Source organism: Macadamia integrifolia, chromosome 6 (assembly GCF_013358625.1).
Source record: "Macadamia integrifolia cultivar HAES 741 chromosome 6, SCU_Mint_v3, whole genome shotgun sequence".
Taxonomy (NCBI): Eukaryota; Viridiplantae; Streptophyta; class Magnoliopsida; order Proteales; family Proteaceae; genus Macadamia; species Macadamia integrifolia.
Genome location: NC_056562.1, coordinates 39,762,600 through 39,783,196, shown reverse-complemented (window position 1 = coordinate 39,783,196; position 20,597 = coordinate 39,762,600). Strand labels below are relative to the sequence as shown.

Genomic DNA, 20,597 nt, shown 5'->3' with positions numbered 1-20,597 from the left:
AACCCAAAAGTGAACTACCAGATTCATTGTTCGCATCTCACTCGGGCCTTTGCCTAAGTGAAGCTCAAAGAGTAGAAGAAAGGATTTGCTGCTTGTATGATCACCTGATCCTACAAATTAACATCCAACACGTGTCTTTTTGGCTTTCAAATATGCCCCTCCTCACCATTGTAATGGCAAAAAGTGAGACAGGTGGATGCTGACTTGTACAATCAGCGGATCCAATCTCTTCAAGCATTATGCAAAATTGGGTTACGTCTATGCATGTAACTACGCCGGAATAGTCTTCTAACACGTAAAATATACAGAATCTTTAACATGTGACATGCATGGACATAACCCAATTTCACGTACTTGAGCTTCAGAGTCACAGACATCAAGAAGTCAGGCAAACTCCGCCAGATTTTGATCACTATAGAAAATGAATCTTCCTTAACCTCCACTTCTGCCGTTTACTTCTCCTTATCCATCTATATAATCTCCATATATCCCCCCCCCCCTCTCTCGTTTCCTTCTACTTCTTTCTTTCTCCTAACACGATTTGTTGAGCTGATGACTGGTGTGAACATATGAGAGAGTGAGAGAGAGTATAAAAAATCTCTCAAAGACAGAAATTTAAGGATTCTAATCGCTATCTTATTTGGTTCAATTTAAGGACTGAGTTTTTTACTTCACAGTTCACAAATAATTTGAATTCAAATTCGGATTCGGATTCAGATACCATTTTACAGGATATGCCTAAATGGATACATATACGAATTGAATTAGAATTTTCAACTATTCATTTACACTCCTAATTTTAGCTTTGCCTTACTCACATCAAGAGCAGCTAGTTGTTGAAGGTCATTAGATGAGAGATCTACCCTCAACCCACCTCTCTATTAACAAAAAGGGATATGAACACTCTCTAGTCACGTGCCCCTACGGCCAGGAAGAAAGAGAGGCTGATTACACTATCTGCAACAGTCTCTACCAGAGTTCGGGGAATCAGTACCTTCGGCTGATTCCCACCAATCTGGATTGGGGTTTTGGCTGATTCCTGCAAATTTATGCCCCATTCTTACCAATTCAGATTAGGGTCTGATCTCTCAAACCATATTTTCTACATACACCAAATGAACAATAAAGTACTTTATACATTGATGTGGAGGAAAATAAGAAGAGTCTGTACAAACCAAAATGAACAATAAAGTACATCTATACATTGATACAGAGGAAAAATAAGAATGGCTCCCCTATTTGAAAGCCTCACAGATATTTCTTTTATACTAACTGACCAAATACTCATTCAAACCATGCCAATTGATCTCACTCGGCTTTAACATGCGACTCACAATCTTGGGCATTATGTACACAATTTTGTGGTGACAATGGAATCCCACCATTTACATAGACCTTCATGCTTGAGAAGATTCAGTTCATCTATTCAAGACTTTCATGGACCTCTACACATCATAAAACTAGCAGATAAAAATGAAGAAAGGACGAAGAACAAAAAGAAGCAGCCAATAAATATCTTCCCTTGCAGAGGAAGGTGATTGGCTATGACCTGCAGCCATGCAAAGGTAGGAATTAGAGATGATGATACTACAGTAGGAGCTCAGAGAAAGTAGTCAACAGCATCATTTGTTTAGATTATCAGACAGGTCACCTTGTCTCTTCAGTGTTTTCTTCGGATTTCCAGACGACATCTTTTAATCCAGTCGAGAAGCTTTTGTAGAACTGTCATGTCATCAAAGAATTTGTGAAGTAGTCAGATAGCTTTCCTGAAAATCCTACAGGAAAAGTTTGAGGTTCAACATACATTGTGAAACTCCAATGTGTCACCTCCAGTCTTCCGGAGCTCTACCATATGCAGAGTAGGAGCAACTTCAAAAACCTAGAATGGAAATGCAATGAATTTATGGATAAGATTAAGAACCAACAAAAAAAATTGGAAAAACCATTCTGTCAATACTTGCTATGGCCAGGCATCCAAATCAGGTATTGGCATGAACAAAGAAAATAATGGCACCATGCAACAGCCAAATCTGAGGGAGCAGGGACATCATTTTACAAGATAGCTAGAGAAAATAAAGCAAAGAAGAGATGTATCTGTCAATATGGAACTTGTATGCAAACATTTAAACGGTATTTTCCATATCTTGTCTTATTTCAGAAATATGGAGTCTTTTCCTACAGTCTGTTCAAGAAGCCTACCCCAGATGGCCCTAAAATCTGCCATGTGACATATTGAATGGGCCCAAATTCTGTGGAAAAGTAGAACCATAGGTCCCTTGTTCACATGTCAAGTTTCAGCCCAAAAGGAGGTTGCCTGTGGCAAAATAGAACTTTGAAAAATTCAGTACCATGTGAGAATCAAGAGTGCATGCTAGTAGTCAGAGTACCATAGCTGTGCATGGGCATACATGGGATGGTATTTTATTTAATTTGAGAATGAAATTTTACATATGGATAATCCGGACCATATGCTTTGCCTTGGATGATTAGAATTGCCACATCGACTGTCCACATGCTTCAAAATGGTGGTGGTTTAGGAAGGTCTCCCCTATTATTATACTATAACAACATAAAATATTAAGTACTACTAAACTGATATACTGAAGAAATTCAGAGTTGTGAAAGAGGAGTTTCCATTCACGAGGGGAATTGAGTACCTCTGTAGCTACTGAAAGGTGGCCTTTCCTTCCAGTTTTGTCACCTCGCAACTTCATCTAGAAAGTGTTCAACATAGAAATCTTAGCTCAGGTTCAAATTCATTGTTGTAAACATACAACACTGTTTGGGAATCTTTATAAAAAAACACTTGAAAACAAAGAGGCTGCACCTTGTAGTTTTGCTTGCACACATTGAAACCAAGAGGCTTTGCAGTTTCCTCAATCTTAGACATAATCTCATGAGCAGGGAACTGAGAGGTAAAGTGCGTCTCTCGCTTCACAAGACCCTAAAATTTGGAAGAGGTGGCACCACACAGAAAATAAAAATATATATATATATATATATATCATTCAGGCAAGAACACTAGATTTTACAATTTAGAAAGAAGAAAATGTGCAGATTTCTTTTGAAAGTCATCTTTGCAACGTGGGCATAGGGTAAATGAATGCACTCATCACCATCTCTTGGGTTCTACAGTATCAAGGATCTAAACTCATCTCAGGGGCCCCATAGACCATAGTACAACTTGTAGATAGCCACTGGGATGAATTTTAGTGTGTAAATGAGAATTAGTTTACAAAAAGCAATTAAAGATATTTAAACCAATAATTTCATGTTTAAACATACCTTCTGCTTTTCAAATAAATTCTCGAGATTGAAGCTTTGCGATCTAGAAATAAGCTCGAATGCATTCATTGATACAGGTCTCTCTTTCTTTTCAGTCACAAGGTGTTCCTGCAAAAGTAAAATAAGGAACTTCATAAGGCATTTGTTATCATGATTCAGTTTAGAGATGAATAGACAGTTGTCATACTACCAAGAGCAAGTTTTTACTAGATTTGAGTAATACTATCAAGAGCCAACTGGTCAAGCAAAGCTTTAACTAGAATGGAAAATATTTAAGGCCCTCAGACCGGAGTGCTTTCTAAAGCAGGGTTTGAACGTTAGCAAAAAGATAAGTGTTCCTAATTCAAGAAGTGGTACAGACATCCAGGTTGAAATATGATCACTACAATTTCAAATATACTTACTCACCTTTGAGTCATTAAAAACAGCATCTACATCATCAAGGCTGACAACTTCCCGTTGCTCAAAGTTTGGTGGCCTGTACCCTTTCTTAAACCATTCATTTTCCAAGATTTCTGGAATTGTTATCCGCTGAAACCACAATGAATGTCAACATTTCAGCATCAGATCCCAGAACGTAGGAAAATGACATGTTTAAATCTATTTAAACGACTGCAATACTGCCTATCTGTAATAAACTACTAAACAAGTTGTTAGTAAAGGTGCACAGGAGGAAGCAGTAAGTTGTGGAGTTTGAAAAACCAATAACTCTGCATTAAGTTCACTTACCGTGAGAGGATTTGGGTCAAGAATACGATTTATCAAGTTTTTGGCACCAGATGAAAAGCATGGTGGGCACTTGAAATCAGCCCTATGTAACTGCAATTTGAGTACATAAGTACACATAAGTTCTTCGCATATGACTCAAAGGGAAACAAGAGGGTTCGATTCATAACATTGAAATACTTACTTTTCTATATAAAGCCATGATGTTTGGCTCATCAAAAGGCAAGAACCCAGCCATAAGAACAAAAAGAATTACCCCACAAGACCAAATATCAGCTGCTGTACCATCATAACCTTTATCCCTGAGCACCTGAGAGAAAATAAATACCAAATAAAAATGAAAATAAAATCAATAAATTACAATGCCATTTTTTCACTTATAAAAGAAATAAAGAATAATAAAGTGTCATCATTCAATATAACGATCAGTTCATAAAAGGATAATGATGAAAATACACACCTCAGGAGCAACATAATTTGGCGTCCCACAGGCAGTATGTAGTAGCCCATCATCCTAGAATAAATAGAAGGGTAATAAGAAGAAATCTGATATTTGCATATAAAGCTAAGGTAACTTCAGTGCAGAGAACACAGGTTTCTTCATGGGAAGCCAGTCACCATTTAACACCACATAATGATGACTAAAAGTGAACAGCTCCTATATTGCTTAATCAAAATAAGTCTCTGTGAAGAATAACTATAGCAATTTACACTAATGGTACCCTGTACCACATTTTCTATTCTCACTGATGAATCGATCAGGCATGCATAATTTAGTGTAAAACACATATCAGATCCAATCTCCTACTGTTGGTTCCTAAAATCACTTCAGTTTTGGGGCCTTCAGGCAGAGCAGATATACTTCAAAGACAAGGACTTGTTATCATACAATTGAAAAAATACTAAACCTAAGTACAGATGGCAAACAAAACTAACTAGATGAGAATTACTCTGCATTCTTCCTAATTTGCATCCCACAAACAAGCTAGTCATCACTTATGTGCAAGGAATCCGATGCTTTCTTAACCACGTATGAGTCCTACAAAAACTTTTGGTGCATCCAAGAACTGCCAAGGAATTGATGCATGAAAACCATGACTTAAAGTTACAAAAATTAAGCCCCACATGTTCCTTTGGTTGTGAATACTTGTGATACTCTTGAGCTCTTTTATAGGTGTTGTTAGTGAGCTCAATGCATAGGAGCACCATCCTTTACAACTATGCTTTACATCCATTCACCATTAGCTAGAGAATCTTAGCTGGCATCCATCAGTGTTGGCATATTGAACATTCATCAATATTGCAATTTCTTCTGGACAACCCAAGTAATATTTGTGTTGTAGAAGTTAGTTAGGATCTAGAAGAATACAACTGGTTAATTCTCCTAAAAGAATCCAGATATTAATACAGAATTTTGCAAGGACATTGACAAATTGTTCATTAAATTTGGCCAGGTACCAAATTCAACACAATACTCAACTCTAACACCATGAACATCAGAAATGTTGACAAAAACTTACCCGTATTTGCTGTGAAAATGCACTCAATCCAAAGTCTGAAATTTTAAGAACACCATAAGAATCGAGAAGCAAATTTTCAGGCTGCCAAATATGAAAATGTACAACATTAGTCATGGTGAGCTGGGTGCTAAGAATTACAGCTAAATACCAAACTTGGCAGATCACAACCCACGCAGCTCAGCCACAGATAAAAATAGAGGGGGTGTGATTTAACACAATGTAAGACAGGATATTAGGAAATTAAGGAAAGATAACTCGGGGAAGCTTGCAAAACCTTCAAATCTCTGTGGTACACGCCTCTACTATGACAGTAATCCACAGCATTAATTAGCTGCTGGAAATATCTCCTAGCTTCATCTTCTTTAAGTCTCCCATTTTTCACCTACAAATCAAATAACTTGTAAGGAAATGTTACTTAAATTTGTAAACATGCATAAACACAAAGAACTAGTCAGAAACGCTGAAGTCATGAATAAACACACATGCCCCAAACTCTGTAAACTGCATAGATTTTAAAGGGATCTAGGGAACCATGATTCAATCCAATTATGATACTAAATCTTCGCATTAATTCAAACATTAGAAGAAACTTGTATTCCAGGATCCAGATCTCTGATTAAGTGTATTCAGCAAGTTCTTTGCACATGTGCATGCATGCACACATGTAATCAGATTGGGATCCAAATTATATTGGATTAACAAAATCCTCTATAACTGGAATGGCTGTAGACAGCACTAGACTTTTTCATGAAAAAAATCATAACTTCATATGATTAAGAGTAATATATTAGCTTCATTGGGCAGGTGCAATGAAAATTTGTAAAACCCTAATGAAAAATGCATAACGATTTGGTACCAAAACTTAATTTGAAACACATTTCTTCAGAAAATGGAGGGAAAAACAAGTTTTCATGTTGAAACATTAAAAATGTCATTTACAGAGGAAGATAACAATTAAAAAATAAAATAAAAATTGCATTTTATGACAACTACATTGAAAGGATTCAAGAAAAAGTTTTATTTTTCTTAGAGTTATACTGAGTATCTATTAATTTGAATTGATTTTTAATTCTAATAAATGTCAAAAACTCAAAATAAATATTTGTTGCTAATTAAAAACCACCAAAAAAAAATCATACAGGCGTAAGACTTTATGTTTTTTCTCTGTGACAACGGTCGTTATTTAAACATGAGTAATTCATGGGAAGTATTTTCAGTGTTTTGATTTGCTTTTCCTATTCTGACAATGCTTTAAAACAGAGCATTTTAAACTGGAACCTTTCTTCCTCATTCATTTTTTTGCTAGCAATCTGGGTGAGCAAGTGTACATGATTATGTAGTGCATCCCAATAATCTAACATATCACCGGATAAATTAGAGGTAATGAAAATGAACCCAATATAAAAATGCCTTACTATTTTGTCGAAAAGCTCTCCTCCATCAACAACTTCAAGCACAATGTATATCTTTGTCTTGCTCGCCATCACCTGCACACATACATAAGCACCGAAGAAACAGAAGGCAAAAGATGAGTCCGTTAAAGAAATTCATATTTCACATTATGAAGCATCAAGGGCATATGGCCAACAATGCAGACCACCCAAACATTTAGCCGCGAGTTGCATTGGCCACAGATGAAACTCATGTCCTCTCGATGAGTATTAAACATCCAATCAGTTGGGTTTTACTAAATTGGATGTACGTTAGGGTGCTTGATAAGCTTTTACCTCGTGGATTTGGATGACGTTAGGGTGCTTGATAAGCTTCATGGTTGAAATTTCTCTTTGTATCTGGCGAAAGCAAGGCAAAACAAGATCAATGGTCCATAACAGAAAGCTAATTAGATTTCTGCGACAAGAACATCTACCCTTTTGCAATTTTTTTTTTCTTGATTATCCATTTTAATATTAGTATTGGTTCCTTGTACCATTCTCCATGTTTAAATTTCCAGGTACAGCAGATTCAGAAACGGGAGAGTGAGAAAATGAAAGCAGTAATCTAATAATTTTTTCAATGATAAGTCTGACTTCGACCGTTAATCATAAATTTAATCGGAATGATGATCCTGTTCAATTATTCCAAATAACAAAGGATTGAATAAAGAAAAAGCAATACAATTCCAGTATGGAAACAAACGCAGAGAGAACAAGCGAGAGAGAGAGACCTGTTCCACCATCTTGTGACGGAGGACATGATCTTTATCGAGGACTTTAATGGCTACGCTATCGCCGGTCTCAATGTTTTTGGCATACTTCACCTTGGCGAAGCTGCCTTCCCCAAGCATTTTACCGATCTCGTATTTCCCCACACGCGTGCGGGTCGCAGGAACCGTCGTGCTCATATCTCTCTCTCTCTCTCTCTCTCTCTCTCTGTGTTTACGCTATCTATAGTTGTACTGGGTGCGAGCTATAACCAATGAACGGATCGAATTTAATCTAAAGGAGATATACAGAACTCAGGAGGAGCGGAGAGAAGAAATAGACTCCGCGTTAGAAGAGTTTATCATGGAAATGGCAACGGTTACAGAGAGAGGATGCAGGAGCTTGACCACAACAACCGACCCTTATCCTTTAATACCAACAAAATATGATTTCATTGATACTAGCACAACCACCTCCAGCCTCTCTGTCCTCCCCAGGTGCTGCTCCTTCATCTTCCTCGCTATATACCAGTAACATTCTTGTTTCCCAAACTGCCCCCTCTTTCCCCGTACAGTTCTACATTATGACCAAATTACCCTCTTTGCACAGATAAGGAAGAAAGTTGAGAAAAGACAAAGCTCAATTATATCTTCTTCTTTCCTTTCCTACCCCTATGGCTCTAGGAAAATAATTTTCTGTTTTTCTTATCCCAGTTTTTTCTTGTTTTGGTACCTGTAGAACGCGACACGTGGACAACTTTAAGACCAACGCACTGGATGTAATAATTTTCACTCAATCTTGACCGTTGGTCTCCTTGTTGTCCACGTGTCAGTTTCTGCAGATAGCAAAACAAGAAAAAACATGAATGAGGAAAACAAAGGATTTTGATCCAATGCTCTACCAACCCAAATCTGATTACGCGCATTGCACGCGCTCATAATATATAATATTTTGTCTTTTTCTTCATAAATTAATTAGAGAAAAAGATTCTCCAGCCGCCGGATAATGGCGGGGACCCGGTAGCAATTGTCCAATTGATAATCTCCAGAATGAGTAAGGACCAAAACTATATGAGTTGCTCCGTAGTTTCCTTATTGTCGTAGTTTGACTCAACTGCCGTGGCCTTTTTTGTACCGTATCCATCCATCATCATCGTTGACGTCGAATCGACGGAGCTTCGTCACATGCAAGACGTTCAAGATCGGAATCCCCTCCCTTGCAGAAAATCACCTCACACAATCCATGGGGGTGTGGGGACGTGGATGGGGACGGTGTGAGATAGATTGTGGTGGTTACTCATAAGGGGAGAGGAATCTGATTACTTGATATGGGCTCCACAATTTAGGAGGATCCACCATTAGTTGATGCATTTTAAGACATTAAGGGTCGTTTGATTTTGTTTCTCCTGTTTCTGTGTTTAGAAACAATAGAAATAGTTTTTGCTGTTTTTGTGATAAGAAACAATTTTTCAAAAATGTAAAAAGGTGTTTGATTTTTTTGTTTCCCGAAACTTTTTCAATAGTATAGTCTAGTTCAAGACATGAGTGAAGGCACGACGTTATAGAAATGCAACTCACGAGTGAAGGCATGATGTTGGAGTTGCATGTATGCTTCATAGAGATGAGCTTCAAAAGGATAAAAGCAATCCGAAATTGTGAGCTCCGCACAACTAGGTTGGAATCGTTACATTTGGATAGCAAGAAGTTTCAACGATGGGTTGGGGGTTTGGATAGGTCAAGTGAAGTATCAGGTTTTTTACAATTTTTTTTGTTCCCACTTATTTCTAGAAACATAAAAACAAGTCTAACTTGTTTCTCCATTCATGTTTCCAAACATAGAAATAGGCATAAATTTCTATTATTGTTTCCAAAAACAAGTGAAACGAAACAAAAAAAAAAAATCAAAATGTTTTTTGGGTGTTTTTCCATTTCTGAGCACAGAAAAATAAAAAACCATTTCTAGAAACAAAATCAAACCGACCTTAAGCATTCAAGAGAGAATAACAACTGCCTGGTACAGTTAATGAGCTGTGGTGTGCAAAAAAACCCATGCTGATGAAACTTCTGAGTCCTAATGTTAATTTGCTCTGATAAATCAAGACTAGAGTTGGCTGGAGAGACTTCTGTTCCCCAAATGATGTTCAAGATTGATGACTTGGGGCTCCATCGGGTTCATCTAAGCCCATTAGGAAGGCTAAACTCAACATGCAACCCATAATCCATTTGTTTTAATCATGTCTTCACTATTTCTTATGTAATTTAATAACTTAATATTGGCCATGTGGCAGCTTAACATTGGTAGATATGTCAGAGCCCATAACTATGATAGAGTAGTTATCCATGTAACAACAGAATGTGATATTTTTGGAATCACAAGACAAAATTTTGAATCATCCAATTTTATGATTTTTTGTATTTAAATTATCAATTTCTGCTTAGAGTTGCAAGACTGCACAGTATTGTCTAGATATACTTTGGATGCTTATCAAGAAAATATTCAATTGAATTAAACTTTAAAATTAACTAATGACAAATCTAGACAACATCCTTTCTATCCAATAATAATGGACATATCATCTATCCACATGGTAAAATACATGTCTTGTGACCTTTTAAAAAAATAATAAACCCTTATGATAACGATAAGTTACCTATTATTTATCGAGCATCGAATCAACGAAGTATTGGTAGTTGTTGCTTCACTTCCCAACATCCAAAAGATAGCAAACTAAAAAACACTAAAAGATGGATGCTCAAGGCCCCCTCATCATCATTATTTATTATTAGAATCTATGAACTATTGATAGTTATTGCTTGTTCCCTAGGACCCAATAGATAACCAACTAAAAGACACTTAAAGATTGAGGCCAAAGCTCCCCCTCATCTTTATTTTATATATATATATATATATATATAACCACCCTTGACCCCTCCCCTACCTAATCCCCCAAGTTGAAGGGAGGAATCTGTTCCAAAGAACTAGCTACAACAAGCCAAGGCCCTTGTGAGTGCTGATAGGCTTGTAGGTACCTTAAAGCTCCCTGCATCATAAACTCATAGGTAATAGGCTAATATCCAATTCATAGGAACTCAATTCCCCTCCCCCTCTTCCCCTTCAAAAACAAAGTAAGTATGAAATTATGGTATGACCTGTTATAAGCGATATTTTCTTATTTTCCCCCCAATACTTGATTAGTTGAATAGCAATTCTATGATTTTTCGAAATATTATGTATTATTCAATCTAATCAAAATTTTTATATCTTAATTTTTAATAATCATTCCAGTTAATCAAATATCTAATATCCTGGCCGATATATCGAATACAATATGGATAAGATGTTCTATATCTAATGGATAATGGAATCTTTGATATCTGGTCTCTGGTTTATTTAACGGATCAAATATGGATTCTTTAGCATCCACTCCACACTATTTTAAGAATCGGATTGGTTGGATTTACCATTTTCGGATTGAGATTGGTCTCCCAACACAGATAGGTTAGTCTGTACTAGATTTATAGGGTTAGGGCATATTTTGGTAGATTCTTAACTAATTCAAACTCAACTCCGTTCCTTTAAACCCTAACTCTATATCTAATCCATCGTTTTAAAAATTGGTATCTGCCCTTTAATTTTGATACCAATATCAATACGAATCAGCTGACTTGAACGGTTTGGCTTTTTAATTAATTTTGATTAAATAATATTATTATTGGACAAATTTCTCTTCAATTAGAATTGTTTCCCTGATACAAGATAGGTTTGTATCGATATTGGGTATACGAATAGATTGATGCACCCAATATCTATACCCTTTTTTTAAACCATGATCCAACCTATCTAAATAAACGAGAAAACCAACCATGATCGAATTTGTCTAAATAAATAAGAAAATCTCGTAGATGTCGGATTATAAGATTCCTATGAAGTGAAATTTAACTAAACTGTACTGCTCGAAACTAAAAATACCTTCCAAACTCAAGAATCATAGTGTTTATCTCCTTACAAAAATATATATATATATATAAGAAATTATAATGCAAAAAAATAAGAAACTAAGTGAGAGATATCGTCAATCACCCGTTCAACAAAGAAAGGGACATTTGTTTCACTAAAAAAAAAAAGTGGGGACATTTGTGTATAGGATAGTAAAGACTAAAGACACTTAACGCCTAACTTATTTGAAAACTGCTTTCACGTGTAAAGATAAGTCAAATTAAAGATGCCGCTGGAACCAACCTTCAATACTTACGTGATTAGCGCAAAAAGTGAAACAGATATCCCTTAATCCCAGGTCCCTCACCAGGCAAACCTGGCAGAGTGACACCTCCCCCTACCCTTTTCTGGTTTAGGCTCACCTGATTCTTTGTATATATATATATCTATATATAATCCCTTAATATATAATGCAGACTGAATAAACAACCATTTGCATTAGTCCCCAGTCCCCAGACGCCCCACCTGTTAGTCTTCTACCAAACCAGAGAGAGAGAGAGAGAGAGAGAGACCATTGGATGGGGATTCGAGGACAACTCAGAACTTGATCATCTAATTATAATATATTATACAGGGAAAATATCATCATAAAATAAAGGACACACCAAACATGTCTGATTATATTATCTCTCTGGATCGTGAACTGAGTCGTTGGGAATGACGAGTCGACTCGGAAGTGGATCATCACCATGGAGAGAAGAAGAAGAAGAAGAAGAAGAAGAAGAAGAAGAAGAAGAAGGGCTGGTGCCAGATGCGAAGACGGAGAACCATACAACCGCCGGCGTTGCAAAGAGAACAAGGCCGAAAGGGACCATCCATAGTTGGGTATTGGATTGTTTATGCCGTAGCAACCACCACGTCAAGAGTATGACCCCAACTATGCCGCTCAGGCAGGAGCACCACCCACATATCGATGATGTCGATATAGATATCCGCACTAGTACTGCCTTCTTTGGTTCCACGGTCACCAAGCTACTCTCTTCCTCCACCGATTTCATCAAGATTTAACTAATCCAACAATTACCCAATACCTACTTGAGGATTTATCTTCCTAAACACAAAGGGAGAAGAGGACAATTTAAGCTGAAATGAAAACAGAGAACTATAGTGATCAATGAAGATGATGATATCCCTAAGATGCGATTAAAGGTTACCTGGAGCCTGCACAGAGAGCAAGAGCCAAAGATGAAGCTCCTGAATCAGTCCACTTTGAGCTAAAAAAGCCCAAGTCCCATCAAGTGCAATGGAGGTGTGAGCAGAGAGGAAGAGGAATAGACAGAGCCAAAATATGAACCATTGACCACATTACTAATAATGACTGGGAGGCTAGCCTTTCAAGAAAGACTTTTTTCTACTAGTTACAAGACGGCTTCCCGCAGTTACTGCTTGAGGAAACCTTGCACTAGGGGAGGTGAGGTTTGAAGGTTTCCAATGCTCTTACCTCCTCCTCTCTCTTCTTCAGTTATTACTTGTCAACAAAAAAAAGTGATGGGAAAGGAAAGGAAAGGAATCCACCCGTATAGATGGAATCGTGGAGTGTAGTAGGTCCAATCATCTTTTCCCTTCTCCTCGTTTTGTGTTGGATCGCTCTTATAAAAGTTGGGAAAAAAAGTTCTCCAGCGGTAGTAACAATTAACACTCTATCTTATGAAATGACTTTACCGTTTCGTTGCTATTCATTGGTGTGCTACCACTATCCCCATTAATCAACTCTATTTTCTCTATTTTGACTGAAACTTGATACCTTTGCACAATTTAAAAAAAAAAAGAAGATACCTAATGGACAAGAATCCTGTTACTATGAAGTTTGAGAAGTCATAATATACACAACTTTAACCCCCCCCCCACTTCAAGCAAAAAGTGGTTCACTGACAAACAAAGAGTGGTTCACTGACAAACTTGATGTCCAAAAAATTTCAACACTATTCATGTCGGGTGATTATTCTCTACAATGAGTGCCGCTATGCGGTGAACATCAATGATGACTAAGAGCATCCAGACACATGCCCCAAGATTCGTTCAGCCATCCGATGCTCACCGAACCACTGCACTCACTGCAGAGGATGTTTAGAACAATACCTTTTCTAAACAATATCGAGTTTCAATCAAAATAGAGGTGAAGGATAGTAAGGAAAGAGAAATACAGTCTTTCATCATCAAAACAAACAGGCTTGGCTTCGCCCATTAAAACACAGATCCATAACACATTTACAATAGGGGCAATCTCAGACGAGCAGAAAACAAGGGAAACAACCCAAAACCCTGTCACTATTTATTTCCGTTGGGGTTGATATCATTAATTGAGGTGAGAGTTACAAGCCATCTTCCTTGTGTCTTAAGATTGATTGCAAGTCATTTTTGCAATGTATTTCAAATTTTCAACGGTTGATGGCAGCTGGGAATTCTCGTGGAGTGGATAATTGTATCATTTGGGATACACCCACTGGAGAATCTGTAACGACCCAAATAAAAATACACAGGATGCACCTAGGCAGAGCATCTGGGGTAGGAGAGGAGATTGGAGGGTGGAGGAGTCCCAATCTGGTGGCGAAATCATATAATTGAGAGAAAGATCTTCCTCTTTCTGGTGCATTCGTTGAAATTATTACATCTCCTAAAAAAACCATTCCTTTCATATGCATCTAATAGAATATGTTTCCGAATCATAATACACAAATGCCTCAAGACGGCTCAGCGAGTGTTATGATATGCACCTCTCCCCCCCTTTTTTTTGAACAATACCCCAAACTATAAAATTGCTTTAATATAAATTTCAAAAAATTAAATTTATTCACACAACTTATATATACATTTTTCACTATGAAGGAAACTTTTAAATACCCCCTGCCAAAAGGGAAACAGATAGAGCAAAATTTGATACTTACAATAGGCTAGACTTTCTAGATTCATGGTTAAAAGCCACTGCAGGCTCATCTGGTACATTTTAACTCATCATGCATCAAACCTCCATATCTGAATGCATTGGAAAATGAAGGCCCTGTAGTGTAGGTACATTGTCTAAATCCTCCTTTGAGAACAATGGGAAGAACCATAATACCTTTTTTGTGCCAAAAACCTTCAGTAATAATAAATTAAATTTAGATAAGCCGGAGAAACATAATACTGAAAGACAGATATTGTCCAGAGAAACCTACCTGCTCGAAATTCTTCCTCCAACCCAGGTCATACTTCCACCTAACCGTCCTTTTCTTCTCATGAACCTAAATATGAGAATGGTATCAACTATAATTCATCCATATGTAACAAGCACAGCTCATTTTTCATATCCACGAGATAACACTTAAACTTCTAGGACCATAACTTTATAGAGTGCTGTAACAGGAATATCTAAACAAGACTTTAGCTAAAGCGGTAGTCCAGGGAGAATGAACTGTCGTGGGTACACAATATAGGTAAAGCAATTGCCACGCATGCAGATGCCATTCCCAAAGAAGTTGGTAGTGATGAAACTACAAAGAACACTAGGCCAGTTGTTCAAGATATTGGGAGCTTTCAAGCATTGAGTTAAACATATCAGCTAATTGCAGGCTAATATCTCTCTCCAGCAATCACTTAAAACCCTCTTCACCATGATCCTTAGTTATAGCTCTCTCCACAATATTAGCAATCTAGTTTTTCTCCAACTAATTTTTTTTAAATCTGCTCTAATCATAATGGGTTTCTTAAATTTAGTAGAAGAAAGGTGAATTTGGAAAACCCCAGAAAAAGGGGGGCAGGGGAAGGGAAAAAATTCCTGTTTGAAGAATCATATTGAGTCATTGACACAAGCAACACATCCAAATGATAGCAAAGATTAAATCAAACATGTACCTCTATTGTAGTTGTGTTGCTAGAAAGAAGAGACGCATGCATAACCAAGAAACAAAGAAGGCTTAATGCGAAAGCCAAATTAATTACTGCATCAAGAAAACAAAGCAAAAAGTCATGCACTGGAAAAAAAAATGCCTGCACAATTACTAAAACTGACGTAATCCATGTGAGCAAGAAAAATGTTTACCAAACGCTAAAAAGAGAACAGCAAGATTGCCTGCCGAGGTGGAATGATTCTTGGCTTCTTCAAAGAATTTAATGAAACGTGGCAGCAATACAAGAGTATCCAGTGTTGTCTCCAGAAATGTATACAGCTAAGAAATGAAATTGAAGTAACCCCATTGTTATAAAAGTGTACTCTTGAGGCTTATTTGGAAAGACTAGACAAGCATAACCTGTTCAATATTCTTAAATCACAAAAATATCAGATCAACTTTAATCTGAGTTTTAGTCTATTGCATAAGGAAAACTAGTTTCCTTCTCAATTGTGAAGGTTAAGTAATAATAGAAGCAACAGATTTAATCAAAAATTAAACAGCTATGTCCTGAAATTTTTTACTGGTATTACCAGATAAAGGGAATATTATGATACACATTATGCTTTTACTCTTGGGGCTCTGTTTGTTTCGGATTGGAAAATTTTCCTTGTAAAATTTTACGGTAAAATCAGATTTTCCTTTGTTTTTTACTTTGGAAATTTTTCATTTGGTAAAATTTTACGAGAGGTACCCTTTTCCGGAAAATGGGCTGGAAATTTTTCCCTAAAATTTGTCGGTAAAACCAATTTGGAAAATCTATCGGGGAGACTCCTTCCTCATCTCATTCTTCCCTCTTCCCCGCTGATCATTTGTAGCCTCATCCTTCTCTCCTCGTTCAACTCAGAGCCGATCTCGTTCATCGCAGAGCTAGTTCTTCTCAGAGCCGATCTCGTTCATCGCAGAGCCAGTTCATCTCAGAGCCAATCTTGTTCATTTCAAAGCTAGTTCATCTCAGAGCCGATCTCGTTCATCTCTTAGAGTGGAGAAACTAGTTCAAGACTGTGAAGAAAGTATTCAAATTGTCTCCCAAAGATTTGGACAAGAAAGTATTCATCTCAGGACTCTTCGCATTAAATCTCCCCAAATCTTCTCTTTTTGCCTCTATCTGTTGGTGGTTTTTTCCCCAAATGTGGTTGCGATCGACATTGGTTACGATAACATGATCGGGTGATGGCTTTTGCTTCCATACCTGCAATCTTCGCAGGTTTTGATGCTTCGAAATGATTGCCAAGTCGATGGCGACAGTGACGAAGCCAATCATTGCCATTCGACGATCGTTGTTGGGTTCAACGAGCTCTTTTTTTTTTTTTAATTTAAAGCATAGCGTCAATGCATCACCATCACTCCACCATTTTCATCAATTATGGCTTTTTTTTTTTTTTAATTTACAATAATGGCCGTATTGTAGACCATAGACCACTATGGCATCATTGGTAGCTTTAGTCTATTACTATATTTTATGGGAAAATCCATTCTCTTCTGTAGATTGGAGTTTTGGGTATTTCTTCTCTGGATTAGCTTTCTTCAGAAACACCCAATTTTGGGACCTCCATCTTGCTATGAGCTCTTTTATAAATGTAAGGTGAGGGATACTAGAATTAAGGTTGAAAATCAGGGTAGAGAACCATCTTGATCTGGGCAGCACAAAAAAACAGATCAAAAGCAAGTCCAAGACAAACACAGCAACAGAAGATAAGGTAGTACACACAACTGATACCCTGGTGGGAACCCCTTTTAACCGTTGAAAAGGGTACATTTTGGTTTCCAAATTATAGTTCTATATGCTCCCATTATGGAGAACGGATCTGCTTCTCGTACGATCACCTAGTTGTACGAGTCAGCAACCAATACCTGTCATTTTTTCTCAGATATACCCCTCTTTATTCTTGTAATGGCAGAAAATTGGACAGATGTTGGTCTCTGACTCGTACGACCAGGTGATCATACGAGCAGCAGATTCTATCTCCCCATTATGGGGTTTGTATTCTCTTCACTCTCCTAACTCTTTTGAAGAATTCAGATAAATTGGTTCTAGTACTCAACTGAACCAGTAAACTGCATTACAAAAGTAATTTGTGGTACATATGCTATACAGTTTTCCCTCTCTTCTATGGCATCATAGGTAGCTTTTGTTGGCCAAGTGGACATGGATCTTTCTTTGCTACTGGAAATTCTTAGCAGCCCCTTTCTCTCTCCTCCACACCTCCACCCCAACAATACTCCCTTTTCTTCCACCTCTGTTGTCCTACAAAGAGAAAGCTTTGCTAAATATCTCCTCTGCCATATTTTCTTCTCTTATATCTTTACAAAAGCCACAGGACTTGACCATGGCTTCTACTTGCTCGAACAGGTACAGTTAGCCTGACCATCCTTGAGAAGGGTACATTTTGGTTTCCAAATTGTAACTCTAGGGACTGAGTTTCATGATTGATTAGCATGGATTAAGTGTGAGTGTAAAGGCCTTTACGTAATTATTAGCATATAATTGGGGTTGCATAATTCAAATTGGTTATATGCCATCTTAGTAATTATTTTAAATGATTTTCCTATGAAAAATAAATGTCAAACAAACATTGGAAAATTTTACGGTAATATTTTACAACTTATTTTACCTCCTTGAAACAAACATTGTAAAATTTGTCAACATTTCCAATTTTACGCCGAAACAAACAGAGCCTAGGTAAAAGGGTATGAAAAAGGAAAGAAAAGTCATGAAATGAGCAATTAATTTTATAAAAGTATAGAAATGAAGAGAAAAAGGATCACAAGACAAACCAGAAGATGTTGAAAAGGCACATGACTCTTGGCCTCCAAAAGAGAAAAATACGACCAGAACCTGGTTCTAAGTTACAACATTTGAATGCCTTGTGCTGAACCCGTAGTTCAAAAACTTCGGCTTTTGGTCTCATTTCGGCCTGACCAAAATTTCACCAAAAAAGCACATTTTTTTGCCAGTGAGTTTGGTTGGCCATTTCGGGGGGCAAATAGCCATATTAAGCTCTGATACTTCAGAGAAACCTTATTTAGCCTACATAAACAGATGTAAACTTTTCTATTGCAAGAAAAGTGACATAAAGTGGTGGTTTGAATTTGCACCCTTGGTTGGCAGTACAAGATGAACCCTATTGTATGCCTTGCATAATATTTGCCTATTCCACACATTTTTCACTACTAGAAGACAGAAAAGGCAAGTAAAACAACTATAATCATGATGAAGAAACATAATTGATTAATTATGAAATAGTACAAAAAACATATGAAAATACTTAGGATAAAAAACAGTTTTGAAGCACTACAAATAAATAATAAGTGAAATATATCATGTATAGAAAGGAGAACAAAGTATGATGAGACAATTTTATTCAATTAATTATACATAAAGGATGAGGTTTCTTACACGCACTAATACCAAAAACAATTTTAGGTACTGTATCGGTACCATAAAGATACGATACATATTGGTTAGTATCGGCAGATATGGAAGGATACTTAAAACATTGAAAGAACATGTAACATAGACTTATAGATATCCTAGTCCCAACTCCAAACTCCAAAGTCCCACAATACAATATTGTGTAGTGATACATGAGTACAAAGTGGACCTCCTCAGGCCATCCTAAATACCATAAACTATGATGCGGAGGATCGAGCACACTCATGGACCAATGGTGTACAAGCCAATTTTCCTCCGATTGTATGAGAAATGCAGGCCACATCATAGTGTGCCAGAAGAAAAACCCAAAGCCCTCCACAGCTGTCCATAAATGGCCTCATCTACATACTGGAGGTAACTAATCCTAAGGCATTTACTGAAATTACTAAATTTTCAACCAAAACAGTGTTTAATCCCTGATTTGTGTGGCGTTTCATCTCAGCCATGTCCAAATCACCAAAATTTTCAAAATTTCAGCGAGATTTTGCCGAGTTTTTGAACCATGGTTGAACCAATTACAACAAAAAACAGTCTCAAAATCAAGAAAATATAAAAAATTAAGCAACATTGGAAAATTCTAATTCTTTACATAGAATGCAGTATGTATTATTGGGATATCCAATTGAATCTCTATGTTCTTCATCCATTTAATCTAGTAGGCATGAGCATACTAGAATTTGTTCCAAAGTCAATGGTCCAAAAACTGTTGTCTTTTTCATCTCACACAAACTCTTTTGTACCTCAAAATTTTTATCAACTATCAACCAGAATCAGGAGAGAGTCCAGAACCTACCAGAAAAAGAAGAAAGAATTTGTAGTTGCGTGCTCCAACACAATTAACAACCCATATGCAATGATGATCCATCTTAAGAACACATCGCTGACCTACAAGAAAACAAGTACAGCGGTTATCCTGAAAGACCCATAATATTAACCAGAACCAGTCAGGTAACTTTTATGCATGCAAAGAGAGCTGCACAAATCTACCGGCAAAAAGGACAGCAAGGATTGCAGATACTAAGTATTTTTCACTGCACAAATCTACAGCTAATACACAAATGCCGAATGGAGTTCAAATTCCTTTACAACTAGAATTTCAAGTAGCAAGGTCCCTGTCTAATCTGTACACTCTCACAATACAGCTAAAAGAAACAAAAGATGAGGGAGAAAAGAGAAGGGGGAGAGTGGGCTTAAGTGGTTGACCTTATTTGATTGAGAGCTATGACCTCTTTTCAATTTTCTTTCCTAAAACTAGCTATTCCGACATGCAAAAAATCCAAAAAATATCCTGGAGCTGAAGTACCTTCGATATGTGCCATCGAGAAAGGAAAGGTAAGTGCCACTGAATGCTTAAAAGTTTTCAACTTCCATATTTTGCAGTTAAAATTCACTTTACCAACTCTTTGGTTCCCTGTCATGATGTTGCCATTCTATTCCATTTTGGATGTCTAAATTGTATAGTAGGCTTCTATCATCTTATGACCCAAATTTTGATATTATGGAACTTCCATCAGGATCCATTTGTTTCAATGGGAAAATATTTCCTGGAAAATCCAATTTAGTTCATAATTCTTCGTCATTTGGGGATCCTTCCTATTTCTTCATCCATTTTTTTTTTCTTTTTTTT

General features: G+C 37.0%; 2 protein-coding genes and 1 long non-coding RNA gene across 5 annotated transcripts in view; all 3 read right to left on the bottom strand.

Annotated features, from left to right (window-relative positions):
* Positions 1 to 1,116: 1,116 nt before the first annotated feature.
* On the bottom strand, positions 1,117 to 8,162 carry LOC122081486 (CBL-interacting serine/threonine-protein kinase 9-like). 2 transcript variants are annotated; one of them, XM_042648632.1, is made up of 15 exons: positions 7,696 to 8,162; positions 7,259 to 7,321; positions 6,947 to 7,018; positions 5,806 to 5,913; positions 5,532 to 5,612; positions 4,472 to 4,525; positions 4,196 to 4,321; positions 4,015 to 4,104; positions 3,694 to 3,816; positions 3,286 to 3,393; positions 2,828 to 2,944; positions 2,658 to 2,714; positions 1,805 to 1,879; positions 1,652 to 1,722; positions 1,117 to 1,549 (listed from the first exon to the last, which is right to left on the bottom strand). In XM_042648632.1, exons 1-15 carry the CDS (start codon positions 7,870 to 7,872, stop codon positions 1,543 to 1,545), a joined length of 1,329 nt encoding a protein of 442 aa, XP_042504566.1. In that variant the 5' UTR covers positions 7,873 to 8,162; the 3' UTR covers positions 1,117 to 1,542. The 2 variants fall into 2 exon arrangements, with proteins under 2 accessions (XP_042504566.1, XP_042504567.1); XM_042648633.1 differs by lacking the exons at positions 1,117 to 1,549; positions 1,652 to 1,722; positions 1,805 to 1,879 and adding an exon at positions 1,898 to 2,559.
* A 4,025-nt stretch (positions 8,163 to 12,187) lies between these two features.
* On the bottom strand, positions 12,188 to 13,363 carry LOC122081488. The gene is made up of 2 exons (XR_006141100.1): positions 12,823 to 13,363; positions 12,188 to 12,719 (listed from the first exon to the last, which is right to left on the bottom strand). It is a non-coding gene; the product is annotated as an uncharacterized LOC122081488 (long non-coding RNA).
* Positions 13,364 to 14,414: 1,051 nt separating this feature from the next.
* Positions 14,415 to 20,597, bottom strand: part of LOC122081487 (probable protein S-acyltransferase 12) — an 8,678-nt gene continuing 2,495 nt past the window's right edge. Inside the window, exons 3-7 of one of the 2 annotated variants that reach the window (XM_042648634.1) lie at positions 19,764 to 19,855; positions 15,687 to 15,813; positions 15,500 to 15,585; positions 14,824 to 14,889; positions 14,415 to 14,744 (exon numbers count right to left, since the gene is read on the bottom strand). In XM_042648634.1, the coding sequence (XP_042504568.1) occupies positions 14,628 to 14,744; positions 14,824 to 14,889; positions 15,500 to 15,585; positions 15,687 to 15,813; positions 19,764 to 19,855 (488 nt within the window). In that variant the 3' untranslated portion in view covers positions 14,415 to 14,627. Of the gene's footprint in view, positions 14,745 to 14,823; positions 14,890 to 15,499; positions 15,586 to 15,686; positions 15,814 to 18,312; positions 18,453 to 19,763; positions 19,856 to 20,597 lie in introns of those variants that run through there. The other variant, XR_006141099.1, reaches the window with a different exon arrangement.